At 45.2% G+C, this 27,847-nt stretch overlaps 1 protein-coding gene across 8 annotated transcripts in view; it reads right to left on the bottom strand.

Moving 5' to 3' along the window:
- Znf45 (zinc finger protein 45) overlaps nt 1–16,929 on the bottom strand; it is a 51,344-nt gene extending 34,415 nt beyond the window's left edge. Inside the window, exons 1-8 of one of the 8 annotated variants that reach the window (XM_029555467.1) lie at nt 16,860–16,917; nt 14,641–14,715; nt 13,495–13,621; nt 13,334–13,405; nt 10,213–10,256; nt 8,580–8,706; nt 6,982–7,077; nt 2,120–5,587 (exon numbers count right to left, since the gene is read on the bottom strand). In XM_029555467.1, the coding sequence (XP_029411327.1) occupies nt 3,720–5,587; nt 6,982–7,077; nt 8,580–8,706; nt 10,213–10,227 (2,106 nt within the window). In that variant the 5' untranslated portion in view covers nt 10,228–10,256; nt 13,334–13,405; nt 13,495–13,621; nt 14,641–14,715; nt 16,860–16,917 and the 3' untranslated portion in view covers nt 2,120–3,719. Of the gene's footprint in view, nt 1–2,119; nt 5,588–6,981; nt 7,078–8,579; nt 8,707–10,212; nt 10,257–12,187; nt 12,375–13,333; nt 13,406–13,494; nt 13,622–14,640; nt 14,716–16,859 lie in introns of those variants that run through there. The other 7 variants (XM_029555469.1, XM_029555473.1, XM_029555478.1 and 4 more) reach the window with 7 other exon arrangements.
- Between the last annotated feature and the right edge of the window lie 10,918 nt (nt 16,930–27,847).

The following is a 27,847-nucleotide window of genomic DNA, read 5'->3' as shown; positions in this document are numbered from 1 at the left end:
TTTTTTAAGAGTTATGGTTCACTGGGTGCTCTTGCAGAGGACCCGTATTCAGTTCCCAGCACCCACATGATGGCTAAAACCACAGTAATTCCAGTTCCAGGGACTCCAACGCCTTCTTCTGGCCTCCTCAGGCATTGTGCAATATGGGTGCACAAACATACATGCAGAGTAACACTCATACACATAAAATAAAAATAAAAAATTTAAAAGGGGTTATGGTTACACAGCATCTGTAAAGACAACAAACATCAAGGAAACCAGAGACCAGGGAAAGATTAATGCATGGATTTCTCACACAAGTATGACAGCAATTCAGTGTTGAAGGCCAGCTAACTGAATGCCCATACACAAAAAAAAAATGGACCTTGATCTCACACTTTATACAAAGGTTAGTTGAAATGAATCAGCTTTAGATAAAAAAATTAACTTAAAAAAAATGATGGGCAAGATGGCTCAATGGCTGAAGGCACTTGCCATTAAGCCTGTCGACCTGAGGTCGCTCCCTGGAACCCAGGTAAAGGTGGAAGGGAAGAACTGACTCCGTGAAGTTATTCTCTGACCTCCACACATGCACTGGGGCACATGTGTGCCCCATCACACACATGCAATTAGTAGATATGGCAAAACATATAACTGACAATAGATGTGTTCTCAGAACATTAGGAAAAAGCAACAAAATAACAGAAATTTAAAAAAAGAGCCAATATTCTAACACATTTCACCACATATAGGTTCTGAACACATGTTATGGAAATGAGATGCAAAATGAAAGACAAAAGAAAACATTAATATTCAGATGCTGGGCAGAACTGGAACCACATACATGAATGGTGGGAATGAAAACTGGATAGCCATCTTTAAAAGTCAGTCAGTTTTTGTGCAGTTAAAGCAAGCCCTACTGTTCAATCCAGCAATAATTGTAGATATTTATGAAGGCAAAAGAAATGTTCAGTTGATATAAAAATGGTATGTAAATGTTTTTAGCTGCTTTCTCCATTATCACCAAATGTGGAAGCCTAGACATTCTTCATGTGGTAAAAAATGAATAAATGTGGTGTAGATCCAAAAGAATACTATTCAGCAGTGAAATGGATGGTGGAGGTCTAGAGGTGAAGGTTGGTGGTACAACTCTCAGTGTTTGAAGCTCTGGGTTTAATCCCTATTAAACCCACCCCCAACACAAGATGGGTGAATCAAAGAATCACACCAAGTCAAACACTTTACACTCAACAGGCTACACACTGTATGACTCCGTTTCTGACACTTTGGAAGAGGTAAATTATTAGACAGAAAGACCACTGGGTGTTAGAGTTAACAATGCGGACAACCAGAAAACCAATTTCAGAGCAGTGGTCATTGGAACTGTTAAATATCTTGATTGCAGTGGCACCTGACAGATTTTTTTCAAAACTCAGAGTGATATACAAAAGTAAATTTTACTGTAAATAATTCATTTAAAAATCTTAAAAGTGCCGGGCGTGGTGGCACACGCCTTTAAGCCCAGCACTCAAGAGGCAGAGGTGGGATGATCTCTGTGAGTTCAAGGCCAGCCTGGTCTATATAATGAGTTCCAGGACAGCTGGGGCTACAGGGAGACCCTGTCTCAAAAAGAACCCCCCCCCAAAAAAGGCTTGAGGGGCTAGAGAGCTAGCTCAGCAGTTAAAAGGACTGGCTGCTCTGGCAGAGGACCCGAGTTCAGTTCCCAGTCCCTACATGGCAGCTAACAACTGTCCGTAACTCCAGTTCCAGGGACCCTATACCTCTTCTGGTTTCTGCAGGCGCTATATGACATGGGTGCACATACACACATGCAGGCAAAACACTCATACACATAAGATAAAAATAAGCTAAATTTTTTTAAAATTGAAAAAATGTTAAAACAATGGCTTATAATTTTTTTTTGTCTTGGATTTTTTAATTTATTTATTTTGGTCTTTTTGAGACAGGGTCTCCCTGTAGCACCAGCTGGCCTGGAACTCACTCTGTAGACCAGGCTGGCCTTGAACTCACAGAGATCTGCCTGCCTCTGCCTCCCAAGTGCTGGGACTAAAGGCATGTGCTGCCACCATGCCTGGCTTCTGGTTTGATTTTTAAAGGGTTCATTACATTTTTATTTGGCAGGGGGGGCATATGCCGTGGCACACATGGGGAGGCCAGAGGACAACTTGTGGAAGTCGATTCTCTCCACCATGTGGGTCCTGAGATTGAACTCAGGTCATCACACTTGGTGGCAGGCGCCTTTATCTCCTGAGCTATCTCACTAGCCCTGTTTGGTTTTTGAGACAAGGTGTCATGCAGACAAGGCTGGCTTCAAATTCATTATGCAGTGAATGCTCACCTTTAACACCCAATTCCCTTACCTCCACCTCTCATGTGCTGACATTTCACACATAAGTCATCACATTTGGCTTAGATTTCATAGATAATTTATCTCACTGAGAATTTTCAGCATGGATAGACGGTAAAATCTGTTCAATGTTTTCCCTGTATCTGTTCAGAAAAGAACCTGCAAACAGGAATTGGACAGATGGCTCAGTGGTTAAGAGCACTGAATGCTCTTCCAGAGGACGTGGGTTTGGTTCCTAGCACCCACATGGTGGCTAACAACTGTCTTTAACTCCAGTTCCAGGGATCTGATGCCCTCTTCTGACCTCCGTGGGCATTGCATGCATGTGGTATACATACATACATGCAGGTATAACACTCATACACATAAACATATAAATGAAAAAAGAACCCACAAATGGTGCATACTTAGCCCACAGGAAGCTCAAAACAAACCTAAGGAATCTGAAGTATGGAAATCATATTTGCCGGCATTAAAGGGGACTGACCAGAAAGGGGTGTACAGTATCTTTCTGCTTAGTAAAAATATTATATACATTGATGTTGGTGATAATTATTATACATATGCATACATTGGTCAAAATTTAGGAAGCCATAAACAAGATTTGTGCATGTTGTCGTGCAAATTACACTTCAATGAAGTGGTTAGGAATAAAAAAAATGTCCACAACAGATTCTGGACATGCTGACAGGCTGAGACCTTCCTTTTGATAGATATTCCCAGTAGGGTTGAGAAAATGAGCCCATGTGACTAGTTTACAGGCCCCACAAGCCTTCTGAACACTTCTGGGGACATTTTACAGGAACTTTTACAGACAACACAGCAAAATATTTCAAATGCCTGAGGTCTCTGCTATGCACGTATTTACTGTTATTTCGGTCTCTTGAGATGGTCGCACTGCAGCTCTGGTGGATCCCAAACTCATGGAAAACCCCTTGAGCGCTGGAATTAGAACTATGATCTATTATACCTGCCTTTCTTGCTACTAACTTACTAATGAAAAGAGACAATGTGTTGGGCTTTAGAAAGTAAGACATTTGGCAGTGAACAGAGTCCCCACCTTTGGGAGTTTACATTCCACTGAAACAGACTGTCACATTTAGGACTTCTAATTAACTCCAGGCCCGATCTGTCCTTCCTGAGCATCTTGTCTGCACGTACCTGATGAGGGCCAAGGTTCTGAAGCTATCACAGCTCTACTCTTACTGGTCTCTTCTGCTGTCTGGTCTCTCAAACAGTGTGAACTATGTACCATAGGTCTAGCAAACATACATTTATGAAACAACTCTTTTGTCTCTGCTGACAGCTCAGGTAGTTACCAGGTAATTATTTAAGCACCCACTTGAGATATTAAAACATAAAATTGGAGAGTTTATTTCTTGTATGAATCCTCTGATGAAGAAGGGTCCCTGTCACCCTCATCATCAGTATGGATTCGCTGATGAATAATGAGACTTGAGCTCCAGCTGAAGCCTTTCCCACACTCCTCACACTTGTATGGTTTCTCTCCAGTGTGGACCCTCTGATGGGCTTGAAGGTATGAGCTCCAACTGAAGCCTTTCCCACACTCCTCACATTTGTATGGTTTCTCTCCAGTGTGGACCCTCTGATGGGCTTTGAGGTATGAGCTCCAACTGAAGCCTTTCCCACACTCCTCACATTTGTATGGTTTCTCTCCAGTGTGGATTCTGTGGTGGTCATGAAGGTAGGACCTCTGACGGAAGCGCTTTCCACACACATCACATCGGTATGGTTTTTCTCCTGTGTGGACTCCACGATGAGCCAGAAAATTTGAGGCCCGACAGAAGCCCTTCCCACACTCCTCACACTGATATGGTTTTTCTCCAGTGTGGCACCTCTGATGAGCTTGGAGCTGTGAGCCTACACTGAAGCCCTTCCCACACTCTGCACATTGATATGGCTTCTCTCCTGTATGGACTCTCTGATGCACCTGAAGACTTGAGAACTGACTGAAGGCTTTCCCGCACTTCTCACACTTATAGGGCTTCTCTCCTGTATGGATTCTACAATGAACATTAAGATCTGAACTCCGACTGAAGCCCTTCCCACAGGTACCACATTTGTAGGGTTTCTCTCCAGTGTGGCCTCTCTGATGAGCCAGAAGATTTGAGGCCTGGCTGAAGCCCTTCCCACACTCCTCACACTTATAGGGTTTTTCACCTGTATGGACTCTAAAATGAATGTTAAAATCAGAGCTACGACTGAAGCCCTTTCCACAAGCATCGCATTGGTATGGCTTCTCTCCAGTGTGGCCTCTCTGATGGTCCAGAAGATTTGAGGCCCGACAGAAGCCTTTCCCGCACTCCTCACATTTGTATGGTTTCTCTCCAGTGTGGCTTATCTGATGGGCTTGAAGGTGTGAGCCCACACTGAAGCCTTTCCCACACTCCTCACATTTATAGGGTTTTTCTCCGGTGTGGATTCTACAATGAATGTTAAGGTGTGAGCTGTAACTAAAGCCCTTGCCACATGCATCACATTTGTACGGTTTCTCTCCGGTGTGGATTCGCTGGTGGGCTTGTAGACGTGAACGCCAGCTGAAGCCCTTCCCACACTCTTCACACTTGTAAGGTTTCTTTCCAGAGTGGACTCTCTGATGGACTTGAAGACATGAGCTCTGACTGAAGTCCACCCCACACTCTTCACACTTGTAGCGGTTCTCTCCTGGGTGGACTAATGAAGGAGCTTGGCGATGTGAGCTTTTCCCAGCATTCTTACACTTCTCGTATTTGTTTGGACTCTCTCCAGTGGGGATACTTTGATGATGGGGAAATCGTGGCCTTTGACTGAAGCCTTTACACAATGCATCAGATTTGTTTGATTTGTCTCTATCATGCACTCTCTGATGGGACTGAAGACTTGAAAACCGACAGAAGGTGCTGTCACATTTTTCACACCTGTAGGGCTTCTCTCTTGTATTAGCATGAAGATGAGAGCCCCAAACGGAACCTTTATCACATCCCTCCCCTCCATAAGGTTTTTGGCCAGGGCGTGCTCTGTGGTGAACCTGAAGACATGAATGCTGACTGAAGCATTTACATTCATATCGCACAAATTTCAAATGTGATTCAGTTTCTCCAGTATTTACCATGGAATCTTGACCTCCAGTTAATTCGTTTGTTGCTTGTTGCCAAATTTGTGAACAGAAAAGCTCCCTGTGTGGCGGGTGTCTAAATCCTCCTTCCTGAAGAGACTTCATCTTGTTTAGATTCTTGTCTCCTAAAAGTTCAGAGAGAACGTGAACTGGGGCATTTGAATGCTCTGTTCAGAGATGCTCAAATTATAGAGTTAAGCCTGCAGCCCCAGGGTTCCCTGATCAGAGAAAGGCTCCATTTCCCTTTATCATCACGCATCACCTTAGCTAGTCTACATGACCTACAAGTTATGGGGCAGTGCAGCAGGTTCCCGTTCACTACCCATTAACAGACCCATTTAGAGTTCAACAAAGTTTCACAAATGAGGGACAAGTTAGATTTTTGTGGCTGTAGAGCAAAGGCACATGAACAACCTTTGCCATCTCCTGCCTATCTAAGTGGCTAGTTGTACCTATCATTCCAGGGACTTGTTATGCTTGCAAAGACCACCAAGCCCCACTGAATTTCTAGCATCTTGTCTTTTACTAAACAAGACTAGGAGCTGGGGAGATAGCTCTGTTGGTAAAGTACTTACAGTACATGTTTAAGAGAACCTGAGTTTGATTCTCAGAAAACACAAAAAGTTGGGCTGTTCATATGCACTTGTAAACCCAGCACTGGGGAGGTGGATGGATCCGCTGAGCTCAATGGTCAGCCAGCTGAATCAGTGAACTCCAAGTTCAGTAGAGCCAGGTGTGGTGGTGCATGCCTATATTCCTAGCACTTGGGAGGCAGAAGGCGTATCTCTGTGACATTGAGGCCAGCCTGGCCTACATAGTGGGTTCCAGGCCAGTTGGGGCTACAAGGAGACCCTGTCTCAAAAACATCCCCCAAAACATAACTAATAACTAAATAAAATAAAATAAAGTGGGAGCCAGGCATGGTTCTACACGCCTGTAATTCCAGCACTTTGGGAGGTGGAAATGGGGACAGAAAAATCAGGAGTTCAAGGTCATCCTTGGCTGTAGAGCAAGATGGAGGGATAATAAGACACTGTCTCAAAAAACAACAACAAAAAATGGGTGGGAGCCCATGAGATGGCTTGTCAGGTAAGGTAAAGTGCTGCCATGCCTGACGACCTGAATTCCTGAGATCCACATGGTCAAAGGAGAGAACCAACTCCTCCAAGTGTCCTGACCCCCACACATGTGCTGTGGTCCATGTGCCACACACACACACACACACACACACACACTAAGTAAACGTAATAAATTGTTTTAAATTTAGAGAATGACCGAGAAGACAATGTTGACCTATGGCCTCCTTGTGTACATACATGCATGTGCACACACCTGCACAACCATGTGCATGCACGGGGAATGACATGATATGACTATTATTCTAAGCAGTCAATGCGAATGGGGAACTAATGAAAAGAGCAGGAGGGAATCATAAGGAGTTCAAAGCCCCCTGCTGACCCCAGAACCAAAACTCTGCATATGCCAGGAGGCAGGACAGGCTCAGTCTTGCTCCTCTCACCTGCAGAGCCACCGTTCCAGGCTGTAGTCCTCATCACCCAAAATTTGTCTTCTTTCTTGAGCTGGGGTAAAACATCTGGTGTGATGGTCTGACGGCCTGTGGAGATTATATATATATATATATATATATATATATACACACACACACACACACACACATCATAGCCGGTCATGGTGGTGCACACCTGTAATCCCAGCATTTAGGAGGCAGAGGCAGGAGGATCTCTGTGAGATCAAATCCAGCCTGGTCTACAAAGTGAGTTCCAAGTCAGCTGGGGCTGCAGGGAGACCCTGTCTCAAAAAGAAAAGAAGGAACACAGAGAACCAACTCCATTCCACTGTATCACCTTCAGAGCATCAAAACTATTACTTCCCGGTCTTTTAATATGAGTAAATAGAAGACACACATTTTCTCCAGAGACCCCCAAATATCCAGACAGCCATCAGTATAAATTATTAGACAGAGGTCTATTTCCATCATCTCCTCTCCCTGTTCTTTCAAACTGTTCTTGGCAATGTCCTAGAAAGATTGCCAATGGCTCTGGTATTATCAGACCTACTATCTTCTGTGTTTCCTTATTGATTGATTGACTGATCTAGTTAGTTAGTTGCTGTGTGTGTGTGTGTGTGTGTGTGTGTGTGTGTGTGTGTGTACAGGTGGAGCTCAGAGAACAACTTAGTTCTCTCCTTCTACCATGTGAGCCCTGGAATTCAAACTGACATCATCAGGCTTGGTAGCACCCACCTTTTTCCACTGACCAACTAGGAGGTCAGAAGAGGGCTTTTGATTCCCCTGGAACTGGAGTTAAGAATGCTTCATAGCCACCATGTGGGTGCTGGGAATCGAACCTGGGTCCTCTGCAAGAGCAGTCAGTGCTCTTAACCGCTGAGCCATCTCTCCAGCCCCTTTTTCTTATTGTTTAAAAGATTTTATTTTATGTATATGAGTGTATTGCCTGCATGTATGTAAGTGCACTTGTGTCATGCAATGCCATGGAGGTCAGAAGAGGGTGTCAAATTCCCCTGGAGCTGGCATTACGGATGGTTGTCAGCTGCCATGTGGGTACTGGGAATCGAACCCTGGTTCTCTGCAAGAACAGCCAGTATTTTTAACTGCTGAATCATCTCTCCAGCCCCTTAAGACTTTCTTTTTATTGCTGTGTGTGTGTCTGTATGTGTGTATGTGTATGTGTATGTGGGGACCCATAGAGGCCAAAGAGCGTATTGGATCCCCTGGACCTGGAGTTACAGGAGCTACTGATGTAGAGACCACACCAGTTCTCTAAAGTTTTCTCCCCAGGTGCCTCAACCCTAGTTTATTTCAGCTAAAAAGAACATTTGTGCTTGACTAAATGCATATCACTACCCACTAATTGGGAGATGATTATAATTTGAGAAAGGATCAAAAGCATAGTAGCTTGCTGTCTATTTTCAGCTCATTTACAACACACACACACATTGGCCAGGGGAAAAAGGCTAGACAGATCCCAGCTCTGTTTGTCATGATGTTAGGAAACCAGAAACTACTTCAAGAGCTCCAAGCATATCCAAGGCCAGAGACGGCACGTGGACTTGTGCTCAAATCCAGCATCTGCTCACCCAGGGAGACCACATTCCTGAAGTTCTCCAGCATCACATCCTGGTACAGCTTCCTCTGGGCAGCGTCCAGCAGCCCCAGCTCCTCCTCACTGAAGACCACGGCCACATCTTCGAATGTCACCATCTCCTACAACATCAAACACATGCCACCTTAATCTTTCAATAGAGGCCTACTGGAAGAGGCGCAGCTTTGATACATGTATCAAAGTATATTTTCAATTTTGTATTCCTAAACATTAGGAACAAATAGCAGCAAAACTCCTTCAAATTTATTTTGGGGGAAAATGCTTTTATTTATATAAACATTACTATAATGTGTGAACTATCTAAATGTCTGTGGATAAAGAAAAAACACTGGCTACATTCACCCCTCCTTCTACAGATCATATCATTTAAGAGAATATAATGTAGGCATTATATAATATAATGTAGAGAATATAATGTAATATATGTAATATAATGTAGAGAATATAATGTAGGGTATAGCCGGGTGTGGTGGTACACACCTTTAATCCCAGCACTCGGGAGTCAGAGGCAGGTGGATCTCTGTGAGTTCAAGGCTAGTCTGGTCTACATAGTGAGTTCCAGGACAGCTGGGGCTTCAGGGAGACCCTGTCTCAAAAAGACAAAAACAACAACAACAAAATAAACAACAAAACAAACAAAAAACATAGGGTGTAGATGACAGATCACGCCTACAATCCCAGCACTAAGGAGCATGAGGCAGGAGGATTATGAGTTTGAGAACAGACTTAGCTACATAGCAATATTCTATCTGAAAAGAATCAAGCCTTGGGATATAATAGCTCAGTGGCAGAGCCCCTGCCTAGAATCCCCCAGTGAGGGACTGCGGGTGTGACTCAGTGGTAGAACACTGCCTAGAATCCCCCAGTGAGGGGCTGGGGTGTGGCTTAGTGGTAGAGGCCCTGCCTAGAATCCCCCAGTGAGGGGCTGGGGTGTGGCTCAGGAGTAGAGCCCCTGCCTAGAATTCCCCAGTGAGGGGCTGGGGTGTGGCTCAGTGGTAGAGCCCTGGCCTATCACAGGCTAGGCCCTGGATTTGACCTCTGGCACAAAAGGAAAAAAAAAATTTAGGGGGAAAAAATTTAGGATGTACATATAATATTCCTTGAAAAAGTGTAATTTAAGAATTTTATCTTCATAATGATTATAAATAAACCATCATGATACATGAAAAATAGAAGACAGGAAAATGGGGTGGTTTTACAAGGAAAATTGAATAAGAATTTATTCGCTGTTATTTGCTTTTCCATCCTATGTCCATTTATCTAATTACAAAGTGATTTTTCTTTTTTTTTGGTCTTTTTGAGACAGGGTCTCCCTGTAGCCCCAGCTGTCCTAGAACTCACTATGTAGACCAGGCTGGCCTTGAACTCACAGAGATCCACCTGCCTCTGCCTCCCAAGTGCTGGGATTAAAGGCATGCGCCACCATGCCTGGCACAAAGTGATTTTTAAGAAACAAAAATGAATCTATATTAAAATAAAAGGTAACAAACATCTAACACACAACAGGTTCTTAAATGCCTTAATTCTTGTTCAGAGAAAGAAGCAAGATGTATGAAATCCTTGAGAAATTAGACAATTTGAAACCTAGAAAAGTAAGCTCAGCTCACCTTGAACTTGGTCATTCTGGCCTCCTCGTCCTGGGAACAGCTGTCTTAGGAAGACATTATGAGAGAGAGGAGACGACCCGTCAGAGTCTGGTCTGGGGTGTCTCTGGCCCATGTGGCTGCTTTGTGTGAAGAACTGCCACGGTGTCCAATCATTGGTGTGTCTGGATGACAGAGGGAGCTGGAGTCCGGACACACCTCACTCTGTCAACTCAGAACCCTGGTAATAAGACACATGGCCAACCCCACCCAGTTCACTCATGCCACACGGTCACCTGCGGGTCTTGAGGTTATGATTCAGAATCTCAGGACAGCAGAAATGCAATCAAGTACTCAGGGTAAAGGAGTACTGGGGGCTCAAAAGCCTAGATTCACAGCACTGCAACTCAGTGGCTGTGAAACCTTGGACAGATTGTTAGGATCTCTGTGCTTCAGCTCTTCGTGGGTGTGAGTTTGGTTCTTGTGTTTGCTTTTTTTTTTTTTTTAATGTGTAGGAGTGTTTTGCCTGCATGTAAGTGCTTACAGTGACGAGGGAGGCTAGAAGAGGGTGTGGGATCTCCTGAACTGGGGTTAAGGATTTTTTTGGGGGGCAGGGAATCTTTTTGAGACAGGGTTTTCCTGTAGCCACAACTGGCCAGGAACTAGCTATGTAGACCAGGCTGGCCTCGATCTCACAGAGATCCTCCTGCCTCTGCCTTCCAAGCACGAGGAGCAAAGGTGTGACACCATGCCCGGCCCCTTGTTTGTTTCTTGAACTTTTTGCCCTCCCTGCCTCAGCCTCCAAGTGTCATGCCTCATCTACAAAATGGAAATATTTAGCAGTGAGAGACTCAATATCACAGGGTTGTCTTAAAAGTTACTTTAAAGTCAGATAAAAGATCAAAGAATACTTTCACAGTGTCTTATCCCTTAACTGCTGAAAAGCAGGTACTATTTGGTGACAAAACCGGTCCTCATAAATGGTTTCCATCAATAGAGCCTTCAGAGATTGCTGCTCTAATTGGCTGAAAATCTCTTTCAACCTCTGGATTTTCTTATTTTCCTCTTCTGTCATTTTTCACTTGACGCCTTTAAACAACACTTAAAGACGACAGATGACTGCAGTTATGTTAGTAAACTATATAATATAAAATGTATTTTGGGGGATGGAGTGATGGCTCAGTGTGTAAGAGGCTTCCCGCTCTTCCAGAGGACCTGAATTTGGTTCCCAGCTCCTGTATCTGGCAGCTCGCAACCATTTATAACTCTAGCTCCAGGGGATCCAATGCCTTTGGCATCCACAGACACATACATTTATGGGCACACACCACCTTTCCCCTGATATACATACACATAATTAAAAATCAAAATAAAATAAATTAAATTTACTGTTTTAATCTTTTTTGTTGTTTGTTTCAGATTTTTTGAGACAGAATCTCACATAGCCCAGGGTAGCCTCAAATTTGCTATGTGGCCAAGGCTGGTCTTGAACTTCTCATTCCCCTGCATCCACCATCTATGAGCTGGGGATTATAGGCACATCCCACCATGACTGGCTTCATTTGAATCATTTTCTTAAAAAATGTATTATTTTCATTTTACATGCATGAGTGTATTGCCTGCATGTGTGTAAGTGCACCCATGTCATGCAATAGCCACGGAGGTCAGAAGAGGGCATCAGATCCCCTGGAACTGGAGTTAAGGACGGTTCATAGCTGCCATGTGGGTGCTGGGAATCGAACCTGAGTCCTCTGCAAGAGCAGTCAATGCTCTTAACCGCTGAACCACCTCTCCAGCCATTTTAAGTGTATACTTTAGTAAGCTCACTTACATGGTTGTACAACCACTACCATAGTTCATCAGAACATGAGCATCAGCCCAGACTGTGCCTCTGTACCCATCACTCACAACCCCAACCCCACAGCCACTGGTAACCACTGTCTCTATGAACTATATGGATGATGAGCTTTCAACGAACATAGGATCTTGCAAAACTTACCTTGTTAACAGGAGAGCCTAACAAAAACTATTTCATTGGGCTACAGAGATGGTTCTGTTGTTAGGAAGCCTTGCTGCTCTTGCAGATGACCAGGGTTCGGCTCCCAGCACCCACATCAGGTGACTTGTAACTGTCTGTAACTCAAGCACCAGGTGACCCGATGCTATCTTTTGGCCTCTGCAGGAACCTGCACTCACATATAACCAGACACAGACACATACACATGGAATTAAAAATAAAAATTAATTTTAAAATGTTAGGCATATAAGTGTTTTCCCTGCATGTATGTAAGTACACCTGTGCCATGCAATACCCACAGAGGCTAAAGAAGGCATCAGATCCCCTGGAACTGGGGTTAAGGACAGTTGTTAGCTGCCATGTGGGTGCTGGGAACTGACCCTGGGTCCTCTGTGAGAACCACCAGTGCTCTTAACCACTGAGCCATCCATCTCCCCAGATCAATAAAAACACGGAGATAAAGAAAACTTAATAAAACTTCTCTAAGATTTATTTAGCCTCAAATTGATAATCAGTACATTATTAAAATTAACAAGCTACTATATATATATATGTATAAAATGGGCTGGAAAGATGATTCAGTGGGTAAGAACATTTGCTGCACAAACATGAAGACCAGAGTTCAAATTCCCAGCACCCACGCAAAGGCCTGGCACAGTCACACCTGAGCCTGTGACGTCAGTGATATGGGGGGTAAAGGCAGGAGGATCTTTGGGGCTTGTTGGCTGCTAACCTATCTCCAGGCTCAGTGAGAGACACTGTCTCAAAGGAACAAGGCAGAGAGTGGTTCAGCAGGACACCCAGTGTCAGCCTCTGAATGCACCTGCGCACGCGCACACGCGCACACACACACACACACACACACACACACACACACACACACGCACGCACAGAGTTGGGCATGGAGGCACACACCTGTAATTCCAGCACTCAGGAGAGACTGACACAGGAGGATTACCACTAGTTCAAGACCAGCCGGGATTACATACTGAGACCCTATCTCAATATTAAATAAATAAATGAAAAATAAAACAACAAAAATTGTAATGTTTCACTTTACAGTTAAGTTCATGACAGGAGCCCTGAGCAGCACTGGCTTGCACTGTTTTGAGACGGTCCCTCACATACCTGGGAAGAAGCTACTGTTTGTCAGTCGTGTGACTTTGGACTAACCAGCTGAACCACTGAGCGCATCCTCAGCTGTAAAAAAGGACAGAAACAGCATGTCAGTCCCAGGACTATTATGTGGAATAGATGAACAGAGGCATGCAGTGCCCTTGAGGAAGTACCTGACATCTTAGGGCATCAACCAACCAACACAACAGCTGTCCCACCCACTGGGTGGGAGGCAGGCGTGGTCCTGAGCCCAGCTCTCACACTGGAGCCAGCATTGTAAGCCTTGTCTTTCTGTTGCTTCTGAAGACAAAAACAGATAGATAGGAATCTATGGTCTCACAGATAGAAAAATGATTAACTCAGAGCAAGGGACAACAGACAGGTACTGAAATGGAAACAGGACTAAAGGAGCTGGAGAGATGGCTCAGGAGTTAAGAGCACTGGCTGCTCTTGCAGAGGACCCAGATTTGGTTCCCAGCACCCACATGATGACTAACAATCATCTGTAACAGGAGTTCCAGAGGACCCAACGCCCTCTTCTGGCCTCTGTGGACACTGCATACACGAGGTGCACTTACATACACGCAGGCAAGACACTCATACACATAAAATAAAATCAACCTTAAAGAAAAGAAAAAGGGCTCTAAAGACAAAGGAGAAGAGAGCTGAGTGGTGCACCTTCAGAGGTTTGGGGGAACCAGGGGCACCCCTGAATATGGCTGGCACCTTCCACTAGACCAGGCACAGATGGAATAAAAGGAGACATCCAATAGCACCGGTGTACTCTCTGCTTCCCCGCTGCCAAGAGGCGAGCAGCTCTGATCCGCCATGCTGCTCTGCCACAATGTTCTGCCTTCACCCCAGCAATAGGGCCAACTGGCTATGGAACAAAGCCTCTGAAACTGTGAGGCAAAATTAATCTTCTCTCTTCAGTATTTTTTTCTCTCAGGTATTTTGTCATGACAACAAAAAGCTCAATGCACATAGCACCCCACAAACATTAGCTGTTCTCATTATTCCCGTGAGGCTCTCAATGCAAGTATACAAAACAGCGAACATAAATTGTGATTTGTTTCTAAAGGAATACACACAATACACATATGTAAACAGTGCTTTGCGGTAAATAAATACATATAGCAGGTGAATAGGTGATCAAGGTCTTGAGAATACCATTCCTAACTGTACATCGACTTTTGAATACTCTGATGTTGATGGATTCTACAGCTCACCAAAATAAGTGAGACAAGGAATCTATTTTGTCCGTTTTGTGGTTGGATCCCAAAGCTCCAGTGTTGGGCAGGCTCATGAATCACACTTACTGGGTAACTCCTCCTTGCCAATATATTGCCAGGCACTCTGAGACTATGAGGTCCATGAACAGAGGCCCCTGCAGCCTAACAAGAGAGCAGGAAATGAGGATGAAAGAAGAGGCGAGAGTCAGCTCACATCAGTGACAGGTACAACTCCAAAAGAGCCAAATAAACTCACCATTTCCCTTGTTGTTCTCATTCATTCATTCATTCATTCATTCCTTCAGGTCGTTTTGAGACAGGGTTTCCCTGCAGCCCCGGCTGGCCTGAACTCACTATGTAGACCAGGCTGGCCTCCATCTCACAGAGATCCACTTGCCTCTGTTTTCCTAGTGCTGGGATTAAAGGCATCAGTCACCACACTCAGCTTCAATTTACTTTTTTATATTCATTTATTTAGGTGTGCACACATATGTGCACACCTAAGGTGTATGTATAGGTCAAAGGACAACCTGTAGGAGTCTGTTCTTCAACCATGTGGTTTTGGGGGCTTGAACTCAGGTCATCGGGCTTGGTGGCAAGTGCCTTTACCCACTGAGCCATCTCACCAGGCTACATTACTGTTGGCTTCTGTTGGGAATGGAATTGTGCTCCCTTCCAAATCCTTGTTAAAGTCCTAACTCCAAGGCTCTCAGAATATGACAGAATTTTGAGATACTGCTTTTAAAGTAACTAGAAGACTGGAGATAGAACTTAGTGAGAGCACCTGCTTAGCATGTGTGAGCCCTGGACCTGAACGTTTAAAAAAAAAAAAAAGTAATTATGTTAATATAGAAGTAGTCATGTTAATCTACAAAGGGACAACAGAAGCATTCTCCCACATCATCGGGGAGGTCTCAGAAGCAAAGTCCCTTTAATTAGGTGTGTGCATGCATGCACATGCCTTCATCTTGAACTTCTCTCCAAAAACGTGAGAACACATGCATCTATTCTTAGCCAGGCAGAATGGGGCACACCTATAATCCCAGCACGTGGGAGGTGGAGGTGGGAGGATCAGGAGTTCAAGGCCAGCTCAGACTACACAGAGTTTGAGGGCAGCCTTGGCTACACAAGACCCCCCCCCCATCTCAAAAAAGAAAATTACTGGGGCTGGAGAGATGGCTCAGTGGTTGAGAGCACTGGCAGCTCCTGCAGAGGACCCGGGTTCAATTCTCAACACCCACATGGTAGGTCATAATCACCTGTAACTCCAGTTCCGGGGATCTGATGCCCTCTTCTGACCTCCAAAGGCACTGCATGCATGTGGTGCACATACACTCAGGCACACACATGCACATATAAAATTAGTTTTTAAAAAAAGAGAAAGGGGGCTGGAGAGAGGACTCTGTGGTTAAGAGCACTGGCTGCTCTACCAGAGGACCTGGGTTCAATTCCCAGGCTAACAACCATCTGTAAAATAATAAATAAAATATTTTTAAAATATATATTTTTTATTTTTATTTTATGTTATGAGTGTATTGCCTGCATGTAGGTAAGTGCACCCGTGTAGTGCGATGCCCGCGGAGGACCGAAGAGGCCGTTGGATCCCCTGGAACTAGAGTTACAGATGGTTGTTAGCTGCCATGTGGGTGCTGGGATTCAAGCACGGTCTTCTGCAAGAACAACCAGTGTTCTTGACTGCTGAGTCATCTCTCCAGCCCCAAAATAAAATATTTTTTAAAAAGATAAAAATTGCCTCAACATTTTCAGACATAAAAAATTGTACTCAGACATCATATGTGGAGTGACAGACATTCAGGGCCACATGACTACAACACATAACAAGAGCTACAGAAACATATAGTATGTACGGACACAGCGATACCAAAATATCACCACACACAGCACATATGTAAACAGTACTCATAAATAAATAAATACATATAACTGGTCAGTAGTCATCCAAGAGCAGCCTCCCTTCCTGCAAGTGGTTCTATCATTGACTCTGAAAACAAACGTATAAAGGCACTCCTAATGTTCCCTTTGGCAGGAGGGGAAACTAAGGCACAGAAACATTCTCATTCAGTGTCATGCTGCCAGAAAGGCAAGGGATTGGCGGGCTGGGCATCACGGAGCCAGGACATCCCAAACGCTTCCAGGTCCAGGTCCTCCTCCAGTCAGACCCTGAGACTCGTGAAGCATCCCCCATAGTGACCGTCCGTGTTCTTCAACCCAATCGTGACCCCGTTCTTCCCACGAGTAGGTTAAGAGACGTCACGAGGTCTTGGAGTCCACCCCCATCCGCTCACCTCCCTCCTGGGAACGCAGGCCTCAAGCGCCAACCCCTGCAGCGGAAGTGCTCTGGCAACGCTGAGCGCCAGAACTACAACTCCCAGAATTCCTAGAGTCAAGACCCGCCTACTAGCCGGAAGTGTCTGCGCCGGCGCGTCTCCCTTGAGTGGTGTTCTTCAGAGTCTCGGGGAAGACCCGACTTTGTTTTCTTGCCCTCAAGCAGCCGAAAACCAACCACACACGCAGAATACTGAATTGTATTTTAGTTTCCCCATTTGCCCCATGGAGCTAGTGTAAAGTCGCGCTTTCCCCCGGAGGAGAAATGCGCTCATCGCGCAAAGCATCTGGACTACATGTCCCAGAATCCTCTGTAAGGCTGTGTTTCCCGCCAGTCCGCAATTTTTCTTTTGTTGCATATTTGTCATTTCAGCACTCCAGAGGCCGAGGTAGGAGTCGCGCGTGGGTTTGAAGAGAAAAATGATTTTTTTTAACAGTGTTACTCTCTACATACTTAAATCTTGTATAAGTTTTATGATATTATGTAGCTGCTGTTACAGAGTTCAAAATTGAATTGTGTTAGCAACCAGACCTAAGTTATTCATTTTGCCCAGAGCAGCCATTTCAGCAGTGACTTTTGCCCTACTTATGGGAAATACCCAGAAGGGGGAACAACCTTGAGTTCCGTGAAAATGGCCTACATAAAACCACGGAATGTGCTGATCTGGGACATCCTGCTTCTGGCTAACTGCTTATTTTGCTTCTGTAACTTGCTTGCTCTGCTATTTTAGGTCACCTTGACATGTAATATGAGACCACCGTGTTATTCAGTGACTATCTGGTAACTGCTGATTTTGGCTTCTGTTACAATGCTTGTTATGGCTAGGTACTTGGCTAATTTTAAAATTGCCAAGTTGTACGCGTGCTTCACTTGACTGCACAATGAAAGGCTGTTGACTGATGAATTCAAAATATGCTATGTTGTACAAACCTGACTGGCCCACAGACGTTCTATTTGGGCAGTGTGTTCTATAATCCTATGAAAACCCTGGCCCTTTGTCCTAGTTTGATTCTCCATTGCTGCAACAAAACACTCTGACCACTACCAACTTGGGGAGGAAAGCGTTTATTCAGCTTACATCTCGTCGGTCATAGTTCATCAAGGAGCCCAAGGTAGGAACTCAGGCAAGAACCTGAAGGCAGGAGGACAGGACATGGAGAAACACTGTTTACTGGCTTGATCCCCTGGCCCCCACTCAGCCTGCTTTCTTATGCAACACAGGCCCACCTTCCCAGGGGTAGCACCACCCACAGTGATCTGGGCCCACATCACACAACAATCAAGAAGCTGCCCCACAGACGTGGCCACAGGGCAGTCGAATGAAGGCAAGTCCCAATTGAGGCTCTCTCAACCCAGATGAGTCAAGTTCACACTAAAGCTATCCAGCACACCGGTTAAAGTCCAGGGCTCTTTCTGCTCCCGAGATAGACAGCCCCACTGGTCGTAATAAAATTTTACCTTGCTACCTTCCACTGAAGTGGTGTTGGTGATTTTTTTTGTGAACTCTGACCTGTAACATTTGGAGGTTCCACCAGATCCGGAGGGCCTTGTGTGCTGGCGTTTTTGGTGAACTCCCTGTGAGGGGACCTGCTTTTCAGTCCTCACCACTCCTGTATTCCCCAGGCCTTCCCGCCACACCACCAGCAAGGTAAGAGTGCACTCCAGAAATCATTTTGTTTTGGTTTCTCTGTTGATTTTGGCTAGCCGGTGACTTTGCCATCTGGTTCTGGGATCTGATCAGACTTATTAGGCAGGAAGCTGGACGCAGCAAACCTCCCCCTAGTTGGGCACTGAAGGGGACACCCCCAGACCCGCCTGGCTATGAAGTCTAATGTTTAGGTCATTTTTCTGGGTCTTAGACCTAGTGGCAACCTGGTTGGTGTTGTCTGTTTGTGCATATCTTATTCTGTGTTTTAGAATAGTGTCTGTTTTTCTCATGGGTCAGAATGAGTCTAAGAGTGCTACCCCATTGGAATGTATGTTAAACAATTTCTCTGATTTTAGGAAAAGAGCAGGAAGCTATGGCTTTTGAGTCAAAGCCCCCAGACTCCAGACCTGTGTGAACTAGAATGGCCAACCTTCTATGAGACCAATTAGCCCCCTGAAGGAACTTATGATCTAACCATCACGGCTTCTGTTTGCAGGATTTGTAACCACTTTCATCCTGACCAGATCCCCTACATAGTTACATGGGTTGATCTACTTAATGACTCGCCACAATGGATCAAATGATGCCAGAAGGCTTCTCAGCCGAAGAGGACATCTCTACTTCGTCCCTTGGCTCCCCCCCACTCTCTTCCCTGTTTCTAAACCTAAGAGATTTTACCCTGTTATCCAGGAGAATGAGGATCCCCTAGACCTCCCTCCCTATATTCCCCAGGTTCTGTGACCTCCACCACAAGCAGATTCTGCTGATGACAATTCCCCTCCAGATGGTGATATGCAAATCTTATCCCACACCCAGACGGGAACCAGATATGGAGACTGGCTGGAGCCTCCACATCCCAGGTTCCCCCAGCCCTTTAACCTCTGTGAGAGGTCACCTCCACACGTAGAAACAATGGGGAAGAAGGCCAATCTCTGTTTGTTTATGCCCCCTTTTCCACTACTGATCTTTATAACTGGAAGTCTCAGAACCCTTCTTTTTCAGAGGACCCCTCCAAATGCACTGATTTGCTCAGTTCCATTTTTATAACCTATTGTTCCACCTGGGACGATTGCCATCAGCTCCTGCAGGTACTCTTCACCTCTGAGGAACAAACCAGGATTCTGCAAGAGGCTACCCATTCTGTCCTGGGGGCAGATGGCCTCCCCTCGCAAGACCGGACAGTTATTGAGACGGTCTTTCCATCTGCCCGACTACAATGGAACCCCAACACCACTGAGGGGCGGGATCACCTTTCCAGGTACTACCAGACTCTGTTGCAGAGACTGAGAATGGCAGCCCAGAAACCCACAAATTTATCTAAGGTCAGTCAGACTGTACAGGAGCCAGGTGAGTCCCCAGCTGCCTTTCTTGAAAGGCTTTACCAAGCCACCGCCTCTACACCCCTATTGACCCTAAGGACCTTAAATATTGCCTTCGTTTCTCAGTCAGCCCCAGACATCAGGAAAAAACTACAGAAAGTAGAGGGCTTCAAAGGAAAATTAATATCTGAGTTAATGGAAATAGACCAGAGGGTTTATATTAACCAGGACTCCCTCACTCAGGAACAAGGAAAGGAGATAAGAAAGGTGTTAATGGCTTCTCTAGGAAGGGATATTAGGCAGCCTCAGAGGGACGGGAAAGATCTCTGTAACCCTCCAAGGCATGGGTCAGACAAGCCCAGGATCAGAAGAAACCAGTGTACTTACTACAAAGAAGGCCCCTGGAAGGATGAATGCCCTAACTGCAAGGGAAAAGAGACTTCCCTGGCTGTTAAAGAGGCAGGACATGGCCTTGGTGTTTCCCTCAATCTTCAGGAACCAAGGGTCACTTTACAGGTAGAAGGGAAACCTACCAGATTCATGGTAGACACTGAGGCCACCCAGGTAGTAGCCAAAAAGCTACTAAATGAGATTGTACCTCGATTTGGCATCCCTATTTGTCTGGGGTCTGACAGTGGCCTGGCTTTCATAGCCCATATCTCTAAATCCTTAGCTTCTTCCCTCCAGATAGACTGGAAACTGCATTGTGTGTATCACCCCCAGAGTTCAGGTCAGGTAGAATGAATGAATAGAACTCTCCAGGAGACTTTAAGTAAGTTAATAACAGAGACTGATGGTAACTGGGTGAGTACTCTTCCCTTTTCCCTTCTCAAGGCGAGGTGTACCTCCTATGTGAAAGAAAGAAATTACTCCCTTTGAGATTTTGTTTGGACGACCTCCACCCTTCATCCCTCACTTGGGAGAGGAACACTTGGTGGAAATATCTAATCACAGACTTTTACAGGCTCTACAAAGCACCCTAAGCCAGGTGCAAGGCCTGGTGCAGGAGACTCCGTGAGTCTGATCATCCCCAGCTGACCACTGATCAGGCGGATTTGGAACCTGGTGACTGGGTCTGGGTCCGCAGACATCAAATGCCTAACCTCGAACCCAAGTGGACTGGCCTGTACCAACAGCTGTTAAAGTTGCCAGACAGGCCCACTGGATACACCGCTCCCAGGTTAAAAGAACTCATCCGGATCACATTCCCGAAACATGGACGGTAAAAAGAATAGACAAGCCCTTCAAGATCAGACTGGTAAAAGAATCTTAATTCTTAGTCTATCTCCTGGATGGTAAAAACTGTAACTGGGTATGGAGACCAAAATCCCCACACACCATCCCCTGATAACTGGGTAGTTAAAAGAACCTCAGATGGCAAGATTTTAGCCACCAATACAACCACCAGTTATCCCCCTACTCTCCAGTTCGACCTCTGTGACCTGTTTTCTTTACAAGTGAGGGTAACTGTTCATGTCTCATCTCCTCAAATCTGGGGATGCGGGAGCCCCCATCATGAAAGGCATCTACAAAACTTACAGGTTTATGGATGCCCAGCAGATGGGGGTCCAGACTGTAACCATGAAAATGAATGGGATTGTGGAACCTGGAGTTGTGAAATATTTGCCTCCTGGATTGGATCAAAGGATAGATGGATTTCCCTCCAACGTGGCACCGCTGGGTTGACCATGGGGAAACTCAACCCCCTAGTCTTAAAAATATTAAAGGGGGATGATAAAAGCTGGCTTGCGGGAAGGACCTGGGGAATACGGCTTTATGCCTCTGGAAAGGATCCTGGGTCAGAATTCACTATTCAGAAGTTCGAGATCCCACTAATCCCTCCAGTGACCATTGGCCCTAATAAGGTCCTCAACCCTCCCTTACCACCAAAACCACCTCCTACCAATTATGTCAGTTCCAATGATGTTTCTCGATGGGGACCCCTGAATTATATAATTCTTTGCTCTATACTTATGAGTTTTTCAATGCTAATAATCCAGACCTCACTAAGGACTGCTGGCTCTGCTTAGACCCCCTACTCCCTTATTATCTAGGGATAGAGGCCATTAGGTCTATAGGAGCAAATTCCTCCTTTGTCCAGAATCTCACATCTAACAAAGTGCTTAAAGGAAACTTCTGCCCCTGGGGCTCTAAACCCATGCTCATCCTTGGTAGTCTATCAGGTAAAGGAGCATGTTTCTATGGTCATACCTATAACTTATCCCTGTCCCCTTACCAAGGGATATGTAATCAATCCAGTCCCCTTACTCTACCCCCAGGAGGGCCATACTATCTAGTCCCACCTGAAGGAACCTGGTTCACTTGTACTTCCGGACTACCTCCCTGTATAAGTCAGAAGTGCCTGGCTTCCTCAGGCGAACTCTGTATTCTGGTCACTTTATCCCTCAAGTCTATTACTATTTGGGTATAGAAGGATAGGAACATCTTGTACCTCCAATAGGTGCCCGCTTTTCTAGGGGATCTGTGACAGCCATTCTGGTACCTATGTTAGTAGGAACAGGAATAGTGGGACCTACAGGGGCAGGGACAGCCACCCTAATCAAAGGAGAAATAAATTTCAAATTTCTTACCCAACAGATAAACCTAGACTTAAAAGACATAGAACATCAAATTAAAAATCTAACTTATTCCCTCGACTCGTTAGCTGAGGTAGTGTTACAAAACCACTGAAGGATAAACATTGTCTTTATGCAAGAAGTTGGTTTATGCATGGCATTAGGTGAAAAATGTTTCTATGCCAGCCATACTGGAGTTATTAGAAATAGTATTAGATTGGTCCAACAGAGAATTAACACCAGAGAACAGGAACTTATTATCCACCAAAACTGGTATGAGTCCTTATTTTTCTGGTCACCCTAGCTGACCACATTGTTCAGTGCTGTTGCAGGCCCATTAGTCCTGATTCTAGTACTCACCTTTGGGCCTTGTGTCCTAAATGCTCTTATAAAATTCATTAATCAGAGACTCCAAACTAATGGTGTTAAGAAACCAGTGTGTACAACTTGTACCATTTGGAGAAATACAAGAAGAAAACTTAAGCTAGGTCAAAGAATTAACCTTACTCTCAACAGGAGTGGGGAATGAACTGTATTAGCAACCTGACCCAAGTTACTCCATTTTACCCACAGTGGCTATTTCAACAGTGACTTCTGTTCCACTTATGGGAAATACCCAGAAGGGAAGCAGCCTTGAGTTCTGAGAAAATGGCCTAACCACAAAACCGTGGAATGTGCTAATCTGAGACATTCTACATCTGGCTAACTGCTTGTTTTCCTTCTGTAACCCACTTGCTATTTCAGGTCACCTCGACACAAAGTATGAGACCACCCTGTTATTCAGTGACCATCTGGTAACTGCTGATTTTGGCTTCTGTTACAATGCTTGTTGTGGTAGGTACTTGGCTAATTTAAAAATTGCCAAATTGTATGCTTGCTTCACTTGCCCGCACAATAACAGGCTGTTGACTGATGAATTCAAAATCTGCTATCTTGTACAAACCTCATTGGCTCACAGATATTCTATTTAGGCAGTGTGTTCTATAATCCTATAAAAACCCTGGCTGGTGAAAGTCCAGGGCTGCTTCAACTCCTGAGATAGACAGCTTGGCTGGTCATAATAAAATTTTACCTTGCTACTTTCCACTGAAGTGGTGTTGGTGATTTTCTTGCGAACTCCGACCTGTAACACGTGGTAACTCCTGATTTTGGCTTGTGTTACAATACCTGCATGTTGTGGCTAGGTAGTTGGCTAATTTTAAATTGCCAAGTTGTACACTCCTCGTTGGATGTCTCTTTGAATGAAACCTTTGTAATCCTATAAAAACTCCTGCTAAAAACTGTTCGAGGCTGCTTCTACTCCCGAGATAGACAGCCTGGTTGGTCGCAATAAAGTTTTACCTAGCGACTTTCTACTGAAGTGATGTTGGTGATTTTGTGCGAACTCCGACCTGTAACATTTGGAGGTCCTACCAAGATCCTGAGGGCCTTGTGGGCCCAGTGGTTTTGGTGAACTGCCCATGAGGGGACCTGTTTTTCAGTCCCAATTGCTCCTGGCTTTTCCTGCCACACCACCTGCAAGGTAAGAACGTGCTTGAGAAACCAATTTTTGGTTTCTCCATTGATTTTAGCTAGCCGGCAACTTTTCGCCATCTGGTTCTGGGATCTGATCAGACTTACTAGGTGGGAAGCTGGATGCAGCAAACCTCCCCCTCCCCCGGACCCACCTGGCTACCAAGTCTAAAGTTTGGCCATTTTTCTGGAACTTAGACCTAGTGGCAACCCAGTTGGTGTTGTCTGTGCTTGTCTTAATCTGTGTTTTGAAATATTGTCTGTCTTTGTCATGGGTCAAACTGCATCTAAGAGTGCTACCCCATTGGATTGTATGTTAAACAATTTTTCTGATTTTAGGAAAAGAGCAGGAGGGTATGGCTTTTGAGTCAAAGCCCCCAGACTCCAGACCCTGTGTGAACTAGAGTGGCCAACCGTCTGTGAGATCAATTGGCCTTCTGAGGGAACTTATGATCTAAATATTGCAGCTTCTGTTTGCAGGATTTGTAACCAGTTTCATCCTGACCAGATTCCCTACATAGTTACATGGGTTGATCTACTTAATGACCCGCCACAATGGATGAAACAATGCCAGAAGACTTCTCAGCCAAAGCGGACATCTCCACCTCATCCCTTGGCTCCCCCTGCTCCCTCCCTGTTTTTAAACCTAAGAGATTGTACCCTCTTTTCCAGGAGGATGAGCATCCCCTAGATCCCCCTCCCTATGTTCCCCAGGTTCCTTGACCTCCACCACGAGCTGATTCTGCTGATGACAATTCCCCTCCAGATGGTGATATGCAAAGCCCATCCCACACCCAGACAGGGACCAGATACAGAGACTCTCACCCTCCAATTGGGGCCTCCACATCCCAGGCTCCACCAGCCCTTTTACCTTTGTAGGAGGTTACTCCGGCACTCAGAAACAATGAGGAAGAAGGCCAGTCTGTGTTAGTTTATGCTGCTTTTTCCACTACTGATCTTTATAACTGGAAGTCTCAGAACTCTCCCTTTTCAGAGGACCCCTCCAAATGCACTGATTTGCTCAGTTCCATTTTTATAACCCATTGTCCCATCTGGGACAATTGCCATCAGTTCCTCCTGCAGGTGCTCTTCTCCTCTGAGGAACGAACCAGGATTCTGTGAGAGGCTACCCATTCTGTCCTGGGGGCAGATGGCCTCCCATTGCAAGACCAGGCAGTTATTGAGACAGTCTTTCCATCTCCCCAACCACAGTGGAACCCCAACACTGCTGAGGGGCAGGATCACCTTGCCAGGTACTGCCAGACTCTGTTGCAGGGACTGAGAGCAGCAGCCTAGAAACCCACAAATTTACCTAAAGTCAGTCAGACTGTACAGGAGCCAGGTGAGTCTCCAGCTGCCTTTTTTGAAGGGCTTTACCAAGCCACCACCTCTACACCCCTATTGACCCCAAGGTGCCTGAGAACCGAAGGACCTTAAATATTGCCTCTGCTTCTCAGTTGGCCCTGTAGTTTTTAGAAAAAACTACAAAAACTAGAAGGCTTCAAAGGGAATTTAATATCTGAGTTATTGGAGATAGCCCATAGAGCCTATATTAACCAGGACTCCCTCATTCAGGAGCAGGAAAGGAAATAGGAAAAGTGTTAGTGGCCTCTTTAGGAAGGGACATTAGGCGGCCTCAGAGGGAAAGGAGAGATCCCGGTAAGACTTCGAGGGATGGGGTCAGACAAGCCCAGGCTCAGGAGAAAACAGTGCACTTACTGCAAGGAAGAAGGTCACTGGAAGAGTGTATGCCCTAACCACAAGGGAAAAGAGACTGCCCTGACTGTTAGGGAGGCATGGCATGGCCTTGCTTTTTCCCTCAATCCCCAGCAACGAAGGATCATTTTACAGGTAGAAGGGAAGCCTACCAGATTCATGGTAGACATTGGGGCTGCCATTTCAGTGCTAACAGAGCACTTAGGTACTCCTGAGGATAAAAAGTTAGCAACCTAACCTAAGTTACTCATTTTGCCCACAGCTGCTATTTCAGCAGTGGCTTTTGCCTTACTTATGGGAAATACCCAGAAGGGGAGAAACCTTGAGTTCCGAGAAGATGGCCTAACCACAAAGTCGTGGAATGTGCTGATCTGGGACATCCTGCATCTGGCTAACTGCTTGTTTTGCTTCTGTAACTTGCTTGCTCTGCTATTTTAGGTCACTTTGACATGTATGAGACTGCCCTGTTATTCAGTGACCATCTGGTAACTGCTGATTTTGGCTTCTGTTACAGTGCTTACATGTTGTGGCTAGGTAGTTGGCTAATTTTACATTGCCGACTTGTACACTCCTCATTGGATGTCTGAGTAAAGCCTTTGTACCACTATAAAAATGCCTGCTAAAAACCATTTGAGACTACTTCTACTCCCGATATAGACAGCCTGGTCGGTCATAATAAAGTTTTACCTAGGTACTTTCTACTGAAGTGGTATTGGTGATTTTGCATGAACTCTGACCTGTAACAGAAATCACCTGGAAAAGCCCACTCAGACTCAAAAAGTTCAGAATCAGCCAAATTTATTTAGCTGGACAGTGACTGCGCTCTCTGAGCCAATTTCAGAGAATGCAGCACTAACTGGGAGGGGATGGGAGTTTTTAAAGGTAAAAAACGGAAGACATCTGGCATTTTAGTTAAGTAATTACAAAGTGTTAATGTTTTACAAGTTATCTGGTTCCTTTGAGTACACGTTTTTGAGAAACTTAAGCTAGCTCCTGTTGAGCAAACCAGCAGATGCACATAAAGATAAGCATTACTGCAGTGTCTGGAAGATGACACCATTGTTTGTGGTCAGCCATCTGGGCTTCTTAGGGGAAGATGAGGCAGCTTCCTGGAATTGGGTTTAGTCAAAGGTCAATCTTGCCCTAGTCAGGGGAACAAAATGTAGAGACAGTAACAAGATGACGATGAAGTTAAACTGCCACACTGCTATAACCTTGGTGACTGCATCTGCAACTTCTGACCACAAAACCACCCTTTGTAAAACTGCCTTGAGAAAGGTTTCTTTTCAGTTACCCTGAGAAAACAGCTGCTTGCAATCAATCTTGCATGTCTTAGCCTTTGCTGACAATCCTCACTTCTGTAAACTTCAACCCGCCCCTTTGCCTTTTTGTGGTGATCCTGAGAACCATTTTCTGAAAGACACCTACACAAAGCAAAAAAAAAAAAAAATCCTATATAAATGGACGGGACCACAACTTCAAAGCTTTAACTTACCTTGGAACTTGTGCATTAAATAAGTGGTGTTAGATTTAGGAGGGCAGAAAAGGGAGGGAGTTTAAAATTAAGAAATAAGAACCAGAGCCAGATGTGCAACAGGCAAGGAATGTGTCCTTTTTATTCAGAGGACAGTGGAGGACCAAAACTGTTCCTCAAGAAGACATCTGTGTCAAGGGGAAGGGTGGTTCCCACATTTACAGGAATTCTGCTGTCCATAGCTGCAGGTATTTACTTGGTGCCAGGGTCCGGAGTCCTTGAGGGTCTCTCTCCCAAGATTGTTTTCTCAGGCAGGCAAGCTATCTTACGGCACTAAAGGAGACAGGTTGGCTCCATAAACGATCTCTCTCCATCCAGGGAATGACCAGTTGATAAGGCTTGAGCAAGGCCAGACTGTCAATTTAGGGCCAGTTGGACACTTTAAGGTGTTGGGAGCCTGGGAGCCTGAGGTTCAACTGAGTTTCAGCTACCTCTCAAAACTGCTGACAGGCCTAAGCTGGCACCTTTCCATTCTGCCCACAGCCTTGGCCTGGAAACCCTGGCAGGCAGCCGGGGCCCACGGCCTTGGCTTGCAGCCAGGGCTCACAACCTTGGCCCACAACCTTGGCTCAGAGCTGGGGCCAGATAGCCTTGCTAGATAGCCTTGTCCCACTTGTTCTCTTTTCCAGCATATTGTTCTAT

This window comes from Nannospalax galili, unplaced genomic scaffold (genome assembly GCF_000622305.1).
Source record: "Nannospalax galili isolate Female #2095 unplaced genomic scaffold, S.galili_v1.0 scaffold385, whole genome shotgun sequence".
NCBI lineage: Eukaryota > Metazoa > Chordata > Mammalia > Rodentia > Spalacidae > Nannospalax > Nannospalax galili.
The sequence above is the reverse complement of the archived record's forward strand: the minus strand, read 5'-3'. Positions and strand labels throughout refer to the sequence as shown.